The sequence below is a fragment of the Struthio camelus genome, chromosome 2 (assembly GCF_040807025.1).
Source record: "Struthio camelus isolate bStrCam1 chromosome 2, bStrCam1.hap1, whole genome shotgun sequence".
Taxonomy (NCBI): Eukaryota; Metazoa; Chordata; class Aves; order Struthioniformes; family Struthionidae; genus Struthio; species Struthio camelus.
In genome coordinates, this window is record NC_090943.1 from 117,442,644 (window position 1) to 117,455,207 (window position 12,564).

A 12,564-nucleotide genomic window follows, 5' to 3' on the forward strand; every position below is an offset into this window, starting at 1 on the left:
AATTTGGTCACTTCCAATATGGAATTTCTTTAGCAGCCACTCCTATGTTACCTTGATTATGGAAGGGCAGCAGTGTGAATCTGCAGCTTGTTTTCGCACATCTTTTCTGTGGTTCTTATGAGGAGCAGACTGAAACATCTCAATATTCTTTAAACAGTGAAAGATTTTTGTCCAAGTCTGTACATGAGGGATCACGTTTTCTGTTCTTCATCTTCGCAGTGCCGATTTCAATGGAATTTTGGGGCCTATCGTTGGGAAGTAATGCGTTACAAATAATATATGCGTAATATTTTATGTATGTGTATTTTACTGTAGACTTCCACGGATTTGACTTTGGCGGAGAAGAGTGAATCAGATTAACAAAACAGCTGAAAGTACAATAAATTACTTATTCTGAAAAGAAGACTGTTTACACAAGTTTGACTCAATGAATACATTTTCCTTTATTAGGAAGAAGACTGCCAAAATGGAAGACAGTATATTAGTGCCCTTCTCCTGATCTTTACTCTCATTTCTTTGCAGGAATTTTGGCAGTCATGGATGCGTACAACCTTAATTACAAAGAAACCAAGCAAGGAGAATCTCCTGGGGTTGCCTCAGACCTGAACCGCTCTGATAAGGACCCAATTTTTATTGGCGGACTGCCAAGATCAAGGGCCGTGAGGTAAAGTGTTCTCTCATTTTCCCTCTTTGCTAAGATGCTTGTAGAAATACATTGGTAACAAACTCTGATAGCTCCATTGAAATTACTGGAAATTGGTGAAGTCTTGGTTATGGCCCTGTATGCCGCAGAATTATTGTTTCTTTGCCTTTAAACTCCAATGTAGTGCTTTTCACTGGTAGGTCTGATGCTGTGGTTCAGATCAGAGCTAGCCTCCCAGTTTTTCCCTCCTTGGGTGATTTTCCCAGCTGCCACCTGCTCTGTGTGTCAGACTGCAGCAGCACGGCTGCCTGCAGCAACGCTCCTCTGACCTCTACCTGCATGAGCACTGTGTTTTCCAGCTGATATTTGTGTGCAAAATGATGCTTCAGGATAAAACTCCTGCTTCGAAAAGGAATTCTTGTCATTCAGTTTTGCAACTTGAAATGGAAGAGAACCAAATGTAATAGATCAACAGAAGCCACCATAAATATATAAATCCTAATTCTCTACTGTATACTTTTTTATCGCCCATCCCTGCTGAACGTGTAAAGCCACATGTCTCCCAGTGGCTTCGCTTGGGTGCAAGGATAAACATGACTGAAACAAAATATAATTAAACTGTCTGCTAGCTCCTGAAAGTAGGGTGAATTACAGGACATTATTTGTGTCTGCGTGGTTATTGCTCTCAGATGCAGATTCGATGGTCTTTGCTGGCATAGCAGCCTGTAAGGAATTACGGCAGCACAAGGTCTTACATTTCTCTGACTTAAACCTGGGACCAAATTCGGCAACTTCCAGACTTAAGAAATGAAAAAGAGCTGGCACATAGTATAGTGCTACAGCTCTCACACGGGAGGTGTGACATAACAGCTGAAGTTTTAGCTCCAAAGCTTTGGGAATAACCTGGCGTTGCAGCACAGTGCCACATACTTGTGTGTTTCTATTTTGGGACAGTGCTCTCTGACTCTTTTTCGGATCAAAAGTAATGTCTTCTAAGGGTAAAACCCAAGTTACCCCTCTTTTCATTTTCACTGAGCCTGACTGTATCCTTTAAATCAGATGCTTACTTTTTTCTTCTTAAAGAGAAATTCATGTTTTATCCCAAGAGATTCTAGATTTTACTCCTTGGAAAAAAGCCTGGTTTTGTGTTTCAGGAAAGGTCTTAATAGCAGAATATATGTGGGATGCATCAAGAATCTGGAAATATCCCGTTCAACGTTTGACTTGCTTAGAAATTCATATGGTGTAAGAAAAGGCTGTGTACTGGAGGTAAGAGACCTTAGATCTTGTGACGTGATTATTACCGTTATTGTTTGTGAAAGAATATAGCAAGTTGGAATGGGTTGATCTTGAAAAATTCTAAGCTAATCTGTCCTTGAAACTGTATTTTTTACTGGGTTCTATGTAGGGACAGTAATTATTTCTCTTCCTCGTAAAATAGCCTATTCGTAGTGTGAACATCTTGAACAATGGATATATTGAGTTGACACCTAAGTCCCTAAGTCCAGAATCAGAACTGATGGTGACTTTCGCTACAAAGAACAGCAGCGGTATCATCTTAGCTGGACTCAGCAGGGGGCTGGAGAAGCGACGACGCAGACAAGCACACTTGGCAAGAACCAATAACAATTTTTTTTGTTTGTTTTGTTGTTGCTATTTGCATTTCCAAATGTCAAGTCTAGTTTATGAATGTGACCTGGAAAGTGAGAAAGAAAAATCTGCTTGGCTTAGGAAGACCCAAATGCAGAGGCTAGCTTAGGAGCAGAGGACTTTCATCGTAGCAGAGGGAAAGGTGAAGGATCAGTTAGCAGAGACCTATTATAGCTGATATCACCTAGAATGTTTTTGGAACAAGGAGGAAAAGTGCATGTGAAATACACATGGAATATTACTTTTCCCTTCCAGTAGTAAGAGTAGTTGCTGAAGGTTTTGAGGAAAACTGCTATGTGGTCGGCTGTTGTAGAACTCCTGCAGTCCAAGGACAAACACTTAGTAGCATTTGCTAGACCTGCCCCATCTTATTCCCTTCTTATAGGGGGGATTAAAAAGAAGACCTACATTTTTACCCAAATTTTGATCGTGAACAGGGGAATTTTCATCTTTCTCATCTTCCATTGGAAGGCTTTGCTCTCTGAGGGCTACGAATACATGTCCGCTAGTCTGCCAGAGATAAACTTGTCCAGGCTATCTTCGGTTTAAGCGATGAATGAGTGAAAGGAAGTTGAGTTGCAGTTAAAAATTAATCTCCTGATTAAATCCACAGCCCTTCTTTTCCATCATGCTGATTGATGGTCATCTTGCAGTGCATGTTAATGCTGGAGATAGAGCAAGTACTAGAAAAGTGATTCTTCAGTCGGCTAATGGAACATACGGTGATGGACAAGAACACTCTGTCATCCTAATCCGAAATAAGAGGTACATGTGACTGCGAACAGTACTGCCTGCTTAATTATTGTTTGTCGTTGTCACTTCACTGTGCTCTCTGAGAAACTATCTTTGCTAGCTCATTAGGTGGAATAATCAGGGCTATGTTTTTCTGCTGTTAATGGAGGTGTTCTGATTGTCATGGTAGTGGTATACAGCACACAGCCACTGATGAAGTTGTATTTAAAAGCTCTCTTGAAATCTGTAGACAGTTTGGGCTACTTGAGTAAAGTGTGCTAAAAAGTGTTAGAAAAAATACAGCTATCAAAATAGTTTAGACGCTTATTCAACAAAACTCTATGTTAAAAATATCTGAAGGAGAAGGTCTTTCAGTTTTAAGAACTTGAAATGATCATCCAAGTCATGGAATCTTTATTTCTTAGAACTTGACATTTCTGAGGCTGAATGAATGTTTTCCTTTGAAAATAAAGTCTAAGGTGCTTGTTGAATGCTTTTCTTACTTTATCTTTTCAGGATCATAACAGTACAGGTGGATGAAGGTAACCCTGCAGAGCTGAAGCTTGGTTCATCAGCAGAAATGAGCCCCCTGAATATTTCCAACTTCTACGCTGGTGGCATTCCAGCAGGAGAGGGCATCTTAGGGCTAAAAATGGCTGGTTCCTTTCATGGCTGTATCAGCAATCTCATTTTTAACAAAGAGTAAGTCAGAGTTACTGTTTACAGAGCCCTGTTTTGGAAAACTGCATGTACTAATTATTAATTATAGTAATGTAAGGATTTGGGATTTCACCTCTTAAAATGTAGGCTTTTTAAAACATAGGCTTTTGGATTTCACCGCTTCCATGAAGTATGAGCATGTGGATATGGACAGCTGCTTTCTGTCAGGGAAGCCTAAGCCAGCCATACAGCCAGAAGACATTGAGATTCAACCTGAACTTCAGGCTTTGCCGGTTCCCCTGAGGCCTCTTCCAGATACAAAAAAAGTATGTATTAAAGCATAGCTCTATTGCCTCTTTTAGGAAAGCACTGAAGGAGAGCAAGATGCGTTTTAGCTGTGTGGAGATTTTTCGAAACATGGACTATAAATGTTTGCTGCTTCTGTGGCATGGAAGGAATCAATGAATGTGGATTTGAAATGACAATTCCTTACAGAAAAACTGTGATATAAACCTGCATAGCAGCCAGCTGGCCTTTGGGAAGGGAAATGTGATTAGGTTTATCATTGTTCAGCCAGCAACACTAAAAAAAGAAAATGAAAGAAAAAGAAAAGTAGAGTGATAATCCTCCAGCAGAATGACTCGACAGTAGTTATCGTCTTTGGTGTGTTCCCTGCCAAAGTGGCTCCATGCTGAGATTTGCATTAGCTGTGCAAATCTGCATTCACATTTTACTGGTCACACGCATGCAGTCTCTGCTCTGTGTCAAGGAGGAGGCACAAACCATTGCAGAGACAGTGTCTGAATGCAGCTTGCATGGCACCTGTCTCCTCTTACACGCTCCCTCTTCCCAAGAGAGAGTACAGCATTACTTCTCTCCTCCTGCAGCTGCACATCTTTGTGATGAAGTGTTTCCAGAAGATCTTTAATCGTGTTTCTGTGCCAACAAAATGCAGGTTTTTTTATGCATTTCATACAACTCTGGCTATTAAAAAAAAAAAAAAGCTGTCCTCCTTATAGCTAAGGCATAGCTTTGGCTCATACTCTGTTACACAGCTCTTCATCCACTAAATCATAACAAAAATGTGCGTACTCACTAAATGGGAAAATATTTCTAAGTCCATAAGATTTGCACACTGAAATTACATTCCGTCTTCCAGCATTTGCAACCAAATGGGCTATCAATTAAGAGAAATGATGAATGGCTACATTTCAAACGAAATGTTTCTGAGTAGAAGAGACCTATGCTGCCAGTGAGATATAGCTTAATCATTATAACTGGTTCTCTTTGAGCCTAATAATAGCTCAAAGTGTTTGGGAGTTTAGCTAATTGATGTTACCGTATACTTTGTGGTTATCATGTGGCTCAGTTTTGCTTCTTACAAAATTTAGCGCAAGCCTGTTGCCGTTCAGTACTCCTAGTCAGCATCGATGTATTTGATGCCTCCTGATACCATTCTTCTTAATAAAGTGCTTTCATTAACAGGTAGTTTGTGCAAAAGATGAGATACCTAGTCATGTTCAAGGTGCCCATCAGTTTGGACTTGCCAAAGGCAGCCACTTAACACTGCCCTTCAATCAGTCTACTGTAAGAAAGAAGTGAGTATATCCTGAATCACACGTGCACAGAGTATGTTTTCTTCATTAAGCTACAAGAAGCACGCTGATGATTTTCATGAAAAATCCACTGCATTATCAGCTTTGAACATGGCTCTCGCCTCAGTTTCTGTGAGTTCCTCATGGAAGAAGGCATCATAGCCACTTCATCATAATTACATGTCCCTCTCAGGTTTGTGACCATGAGTTCAGCTCATGAGCAGAGTTCTACATTTTTTCCCTTCAGGTTTAGGAGCCCTGTTGCACCTACTGTAAGTATTCTGATTTCTGTTTTCCACATACAGAGCTACAACTGGTCCCTACAGCTTTGGCTGATGCAGATAACATCTAGCTCTCTCCTCTATGTTTTCTGCAATTGCACCTCCCATGTCTGCTTCGCTCCCAGGTGGCTGAAGGAGCTAAGCCTGCTGAGAAGGATCACTCTGACTCCCTTGAGTAAACTTTTTTCTACTCTCATTTGTGTGAAACAAGGCCCCCAAAACATAGCCTGCAATGCGCTTCCATATGCTTTTTTGGACTCATGAAGCCTCTGTAGGCATTCAGAAAAGATCCTTTCTCCTTTTAGCCCTTATGTTGCAACCATTAAATGTAAGAGTATTGCAGAGGATTGATGCTGTGAAGTCCTAACCTCATGTGCCCCTGTGAAATGGCTCCTCCATGAAGAGCTAGTCCATAAATAGCTCCTTTACTCTTAAGCTTTCCTCTGTTCTCAGTCTGCCCACTGTATCGCAGCAAGCCTGGCTAAGAGCGATGGATGTCACCACACCGTCCTGGAAGTCATTCCCTTCACCTGTGGCAACAGAGAAGGCTGTAGCCACAAACAGCTGAGCCCTTCCGCCTTAAAGCCCTGCTCACAAAGGCACTTTTTTTGTCTCTGACAGGCACTGCCCTGATTTCTAGTATCAAATATGTTATAGGTCATGCTTTCACAAAATCAATGCGAAATTTACTTTTCTGGCCTTTATTTCCTGTTGTAATAATAAATTAGATGAGGCTTTTCTCTGCCTCCAGAGAACCTTTTAATGATGTAGAAAAAATAACTGTCAGTAACATTGTATTTTTATTGTCTAGACTTTCAGTCCAGCTGAATCTCAGAACCTTTGCCTCCAGTGGGCTGATTTACTACATGGCTCACCAGAACCAGGTTGACTATGCAGCCCTACAGCTTCACGGGGGACAGCTCTATTTCTCATTTGATTTAGGCAAAGGAAAAGCAGTAGCTTTTCATCCTGCTGTTATCAGTGATGGAAAATGGCATACGGTAGGTACTCACCAGTCTTGTACTCCCATCTTCTCTTCCCTGGAGTTACTGGGTTGTTTTTTCATTGTCATTGGGCACTTTTTATGTCCTGAAGGCAAACAGGTTTTAACCTAGTCATGAAAGCAGTCAGATAACTTTACTTAAGTAAATTCTCATTAATTATGCAGTCACTCCAGAATCTAGGTACTGTCAAGTATCTCCAGATTATTTAGGAGGGAAGTAGTTCACAAACTATGTAATAAGCACAGTAGTCATCCTCACTAGCTACAGATTTCAGGTATCAGGTAGCATTTGAGGCCTTCTTCTGAGCTCCCCAGCTCTGCTGGCTCTTACATCCTATTTGAGAAATGTTTGTGATGTCTGCTCGCATTTTAAAAGAAACTTTTGCCACATAAATTTTCTTTAGGCCAGGTGAGGATGACTATATTCATCCTGCTAAGTTTCCCTTCACTCTTCCACCTCTGCCACCTCTCCTAGGTGCCCTGGAAATCATCAGAGTGTTATTTTTGCCTTTCTAGTATAACCAGCAGAATAAAAAAAAGAAGCAAAAACTAACACAGAGGAAGCAAACCTGTACTTATGCGTGATATCTCTCTCTGACATAAACTCTGCTGCCTGTCCTGAAGGGAAGAACTCTCCAGAATTATAGCTGCTTGTTTAAATTTAAACATACTCACATAAAAGCTCATTCTCTCACTGTCAACCTTTCAAGAGATGAACAGATTCTGTGTGTGATTTATCTTTGCTATACATGGCATAAAAACATGAACTTTAACCTTTTTGCTGAGATTAAGGCTGAGTCACACCACTTCAGAGCTGAGGATGAGTACTGCAATAACTTTGTGATCAATTTAAGGTGACTTGCATTGCTGCCAAAAGAAACTCTCTCTTTGCCTTCTCAGCCCTCTGCTTGTATCGCTCTACTGAACCACTTTCTCCCTTTACCAGTCCAAATGTTCAAGAACCCTCATGTTGAACCCAGTCAGGATTCTGGTTGGATGTAAAAGTAATCAAGGAGGAATAAATGGTTAGCCTGAACTCAAATTATTTCCCTCATCTCCATGTGAGCGCTTGTTTTAGTGCTGGAAAAGCACAGGGGCATGAATGAACAAGGACAGACTAGACTGGAAATCTTTTTGCTCATAGGAAATTCAGCACTGCCCATAATAAAATTACAGCATAGGAGCATGCACTTCAGAGATAAGGTATCTCCGCTGGTGAACAGCACAATATTCCACAAGGTTGGTTTTCAAATTTGGCCATGTACTCAAATCCCAAGACAATAAACTAGCAGTTTTAAATAATAATCATTAAGACCTTGAAATGCTTACACAGGATAACAGGCAATCATTGTGGACCCTTAGGAAGGAAAGAAAGCAATTTAGCTGCTTAGTTGCATATTCTGAAATGACCTCATCTTCAGAGTGAATTTCAAGATGATGCCCTAGTACAGTAAGTCACAGCAATCTAGCGTTTAAAAATCATCTTGCTTGCTTCCATGGTAAGTGATGACTAGATAACTGAATCAACATACTGTTTACATGCTTCCATTTTTTTCCACAGGTAAAGACAGAATACATTAAAAGAAAAGGTATGATCATCGTGGATGGAAAGGAATTAGTAGCAGTCAGTGCTCTGGGCGATGGTAGTACTTTGGATGTGGAGGGAAAGCTCTACGTAGGAGGACTCCCCCTGGACTATGTGACAAAGAATCTTGGGAATGTAAGAAGGTTTTGGGTTCTTTTCCTCTGTTATTTTGCAGCATTAGCTAGGTGTACTGCATCAAACCCATCTAACGACAAAAAACAAGTACTTTGGGAAAGAAATAACAAATAATAACCCTTTGCCCAAATAAATCTTTCCAGTATTCAGTGACTCCTTGAGCTAGAGCTTATATCCTCATGTCAATAGCCCTTGATGGATTTTTCTTCTATCAATCCCTTTGTTAAAAAGGGATAAAGATTATAAATTCCCATGCTTCACACTATGAGATAAAAATATGACCTAAATCCTCACAGACGTTTTGGTACCTAAATCCTATTAGGTACCAAATTCCTGCCTATTAGATCCAGGTAGGAATTTGGTGGCTTAAATGAAAGCCTTTAACTGTCTGAGATTAAAGCACACTTCCTACACGTGCTTTTAGAAGGTAGGTTTTGTCATCTTTCTCCTTGTGCAGGCCGTTATCTTAGAGAGGATTCTGGCATTGATAATGGTGTTTGTCAATTCCTGTATGCACTCTCTTCACCCTTGCTTTTTTTGCCTAACGAGGCTTATAAATACTTTAATATTTTGAATCTGTAGTTAAAATAGTGAGAAATTCTAGTGAGTCTTATCACTAGATAAAACTGGGGATCCGTACTTGCAATATATCTTCGAAAATCTTGCTTTACATATTTGTTAATTTAAGGAAGCATATTTGGAATGTCTTTAACTGCTGGGCATCTCCCAGCTTTCATGGAAGCAAATAAAATTCTGTCTATCGAAGAAGCATCAAGCCCTTTATAATGCAAGGCAGTCTGTGGCAAAGCAGTTTGCTCTGTACGTTATAGAGAGTATATACTGTGTTTCTATATAATATTTATGTTACCTCTGTAAGGCATTGTGTACTTTCGTAACCTTATATAAGCAAAGGTGATAAACAGAAATGTAATTATGTAAATATTTTAGGTCCTGCTGTGTCCTGTTCAGAGAATTTTTAATCTACAGTGATATCAGATGGATCACTTAGAGAGCATAACAGCAGTTTGTATTGCACATTAACGCTTCTATTTCCATCTGCTTAGGTGACTCATAGCATTCCTGCCTGCATTGGCAGCATGACAATTAACAGCAAGCAACTGGACAAGGAGAGCCCTGTCTCCATCTTTGCTGTGAATAAATGCTATGGGACAGTGCAGGAAGGCACTTTCTTTGATGGGAGTGGCTTTGCTGCTCTTGGTAAGTGTCATTAAATGAAAGCACTACCTTACTGAATTCGTGTTAATGAAAGCCATTTTAGGCCTTGCTGGAATGGTACGTAATTAATTGATCCTTCGCTCAGTGACTGAATGGCTTGCTGACTGGTAACCCTTCATAACTTGTCTCCAAAAGTGGGTGTTTCTGCCGAAAGGGCTTTCCTCTACAGATGGAAGATCTAGTGACTCTAGCACTGAGGAAAACTTCAGCGTATTAAATCTAAGCAAAGTAAGGAAAACTTTAGGAATTTACACACACGCACACACACACACACACAGAGAATGTGAGTTTTGACTTTGAACAATGTAGGAATAACTTTCCAGAGGTCCAGCAAGATCCTATCCCAGCAGGGCAATTAACATACCTTTCAGGCCTTTTAATGACCACTCATATATTCTACTCTGTACTGTGGGTTACAAATCTTCTGTTAAAAGCTTTTACCTTCTCTCAGTCAAAGAAGGTTACAAAGTGCGGTCTGATGTGAATATCACACTTGAGTTTCGTACCACTGTGGCGCATGGCGTTCTCCTTGGGATCAGCAGTGCTAAAGTCGATGCCGTGGGACTGGAGGTTGTAAATGGCAAGGTAGGCTACCGTGTGTCAGCATACTTACTTCACAAGGCTTGCTTAAAACGAGGAGTTCAGAACTGTTGGACAGCACTAAACTTACACCATTAAAATGTAATGCAGGCAAAATATCGGAACCAAGTCCCCACAGAAGTAATCAGGGATAGAGTTTCAGTCCCAAATTTTCTCACCGTGATCATATGTTAAAATGTGAGAGTAGCGTAAGTCGCTGGAAATTTTTGTCTTTTTAATTGCTGTTATTTATGCTAGCCTGCAGCCACTGTGACCTCCTTTGTATTATACTTGCTACTGCACTACATACTTTATATGATAGAGTAAATAAATTCTTTTCTCGTAACTTAATAGCTTTTCCATAAAGCTAAACTTGGCTTTGTCAAGTATATTCTTGCATGCGCATACCCCTCTGTTTTGTAGTCACTTCTTCAATATTCATGGGCAATACCCATGGCAATTAACTGTCTCTCAGCTTCTGCTGGCCATTGTACTTCATAAACCAACACAGAAAGTACCTGTTATCTGTCGATACAAAGTTCACCACCCATCCCCTGCACAAAAATGTGTATTTGATTGATTGATCTTTAGTATTTCCTTTTCTCAGAAATGACTGATTTTTTATTCAAAATTTCCTAGCTAGAGAGACTATTGACTATCACTCTTTCTGTGGGATGCACTTTCTCTGTTAATATTTACATATTCATCCTCATCACAGAGTTGAGGAAATGTCTACTGCTTTGAAAAATTAAGTACATAAAATAATACAGCTATTGGCGATTAAAAGTTATTTCAGTCCATTTTCTTTGTCTTCAGCTAGGTGCAATAGATCTTCTTTCAGATCTTAAGTCTCAGCTTCTCTGAGGAAAAAGACTTGATTTATATTTGTAAGAAACATTAAAGTCCCAAGTAGAGCATACTAAGGTAACGAACGGATCATTGCATGGTTAGACATAAATCTTTTAGATTTTAAAGATAGTTCAGTAAGTATTCACACTCATTCTGTCAAAATAAACATTAGCTTTGCATAAGTACCAAGCATTTATTAAAACGGAAATCTCTGCAGCACCATGATTGTGCTTTTATCTAGACAAATTAGTTCATGTATTCTTACTTTCTATCTTTATTGGCATCTGACTGTTTATACAGGTTTTATTCCATGTTAACAATGGAGCTGGCAGAATAACAGCCATATACGAACCACAAGTTGCAAATAGCTTGTGTGATGGAAAATGGCACAAGCTTCAGGCAAACAAAAGCAAACATCGTATTGCGCTGATAATTGATGGGAATTTGGTTCAAACTGATAATCCCTACATCCAGTCAACATCTGCAGATACAAACAACCCCATTTATGTTGGAGGCTATCCTGGTAGGTACAATAATATTTCTCTTTCCTTCTCTCTCTCGCACATAAGAATGAGTCATGACTCTCTCTCTCTTTCTGTCTCCCTCCCTCCCTCTCTCCCTCTCTCTCTCTCTTTGTCAAAAAAAATGAGTCATGAAGTTCATGATTGAGTTGTAACCATTTTCCAAGTTGTCATGAAGATCACAGCCAAATAGTATTTCTGTGTACTCTCTTTGTGGAGGAATGCATTTAGCTGTTAAGTGTGTCAGTGAGACCAATTGAATTCATTTCACTTCCCTAAACAAAGCTACTCCTTAACTTTTGAAAAGGATTTCCTCCACATGCTTTCCGTTTCACAATCTGTCTGAAGCTTCACAATGTCCTTGCCCATGTAGTTTCGTGTGTTTGTCTTGCATTCAAATTCATATTAAGGCTTTCCTTTACATTTTTCTGGGTAAGGTTTTACCATGCTCTTCTCAGTTTCATTTTTGCTAACGTTGCATGTTGAGGTTGTGCTGGCAAAAATCAAGCTGTGGCAGGTGTACATATATTTCCTTGCTCTGTGCAAGTTTCCTTTTGAAGTAACTGTTTGTCAGTCATAATATGATGGTAATATAAAAGGATGGTATTGCAAAAATGTAATTGAATTATTTTTAAATTCAATTGTGCACCTCATGAATTGATAATTTGAGCCAAGCCAATTTATTCATTAGGAGGTTTGGATTTGTTATACCATGAGCTTGGCCTTTTTGCAGGCAAACACAACAATATTTATTTATAACTTTTTCTCGACCACATCAGTACTGAGAGTGACAAGGTTTCAGACGGTTTGCAGTATCTCATGTTTTTAAATGTAGCATCAAATATCTGTATAAATTTGTCTGTGAAGCAACAGTTACAGTTTATGAGCTCAGATATTTCCATTTGTGTGAAAAGTTCAGGGTGATGAGGTCTGGAGGGCAAAAATGTTTCTAAACATTTGGAAAGCTTTAGGGATAATAGCTTGAAATGTTAGAGCCTTTTCTTGGTCAAGGTTTTGGTGCTTTATGAAAAATGAATTAATGCTAATTAACCAGACCTTGATTAATATTTGTTTTTTCTAGAATTCCTATGAGGT

At 39.6% G+C, this 12,564-nt stretch overlaps 1 protein-coding gene across 1 annotated transcript in view; it reads left to right on the plus strand.

The window, feature by feature from the left end:
- LAMA1 (laminin subunit alpha 1) overlaps nucleotides 1-12,564 on the plus strand; it is a 108,081-nt gene that overhangs the window by 93,252 nt on the left and 2,265 nt on the right. Inside the window, exons 51-62 of the mRNA XM_068932233.1 lie at nucleotides 523-664; nucleotides 1,798-1,912; nucleotides 2,085-2,255; nucleotides 2,907-3,058; nucleotides 3,542-3,727; nucleotides 3,849-4,011; nucleotides 5,171-5,283; nucleotides 6,373-6,562; nucleotides 8,126-8,284; nucleotides 9,349-9,502; nucleotides 9,972-10,105; nucleotides 11,249-11,471. Of these exons, the coding sequence (XP_068788334.1) occupies nucleotides 523-664; nucleotides 1,798-1,912; nucleotides 2,085-2,255; nucleotides 2,907-3,058; nucleotides 3,542-3,727; nucleotides 3,849-4,011; nucleotides 5,171-5,283; nucleotides 6,373-6,562; nucleotides 8,126-8,284; nucleotides 9,349-9,502; nucleotides 9,972-10,105; nucleotides 11,249-11,471 (1,902 nt within the window). The remainder of the gene's footprint in view (nucleotides 1-522; nucleotides 665-1,797; nucleotides 1,913-2,084; nucleotides 2,256-2,906; nucleotides 3,059-3,541; nucleotides 3,728-3,848; nucleotides 4,012-5,170; nucleotides 5,284-6,372; nucleotides 6,563-8,125; nucleotides 8,285-9,348; nucleotides 9,503-9,971; nucleotides 10,106-11,248; nucleotides 11,472-12,564) is intronic.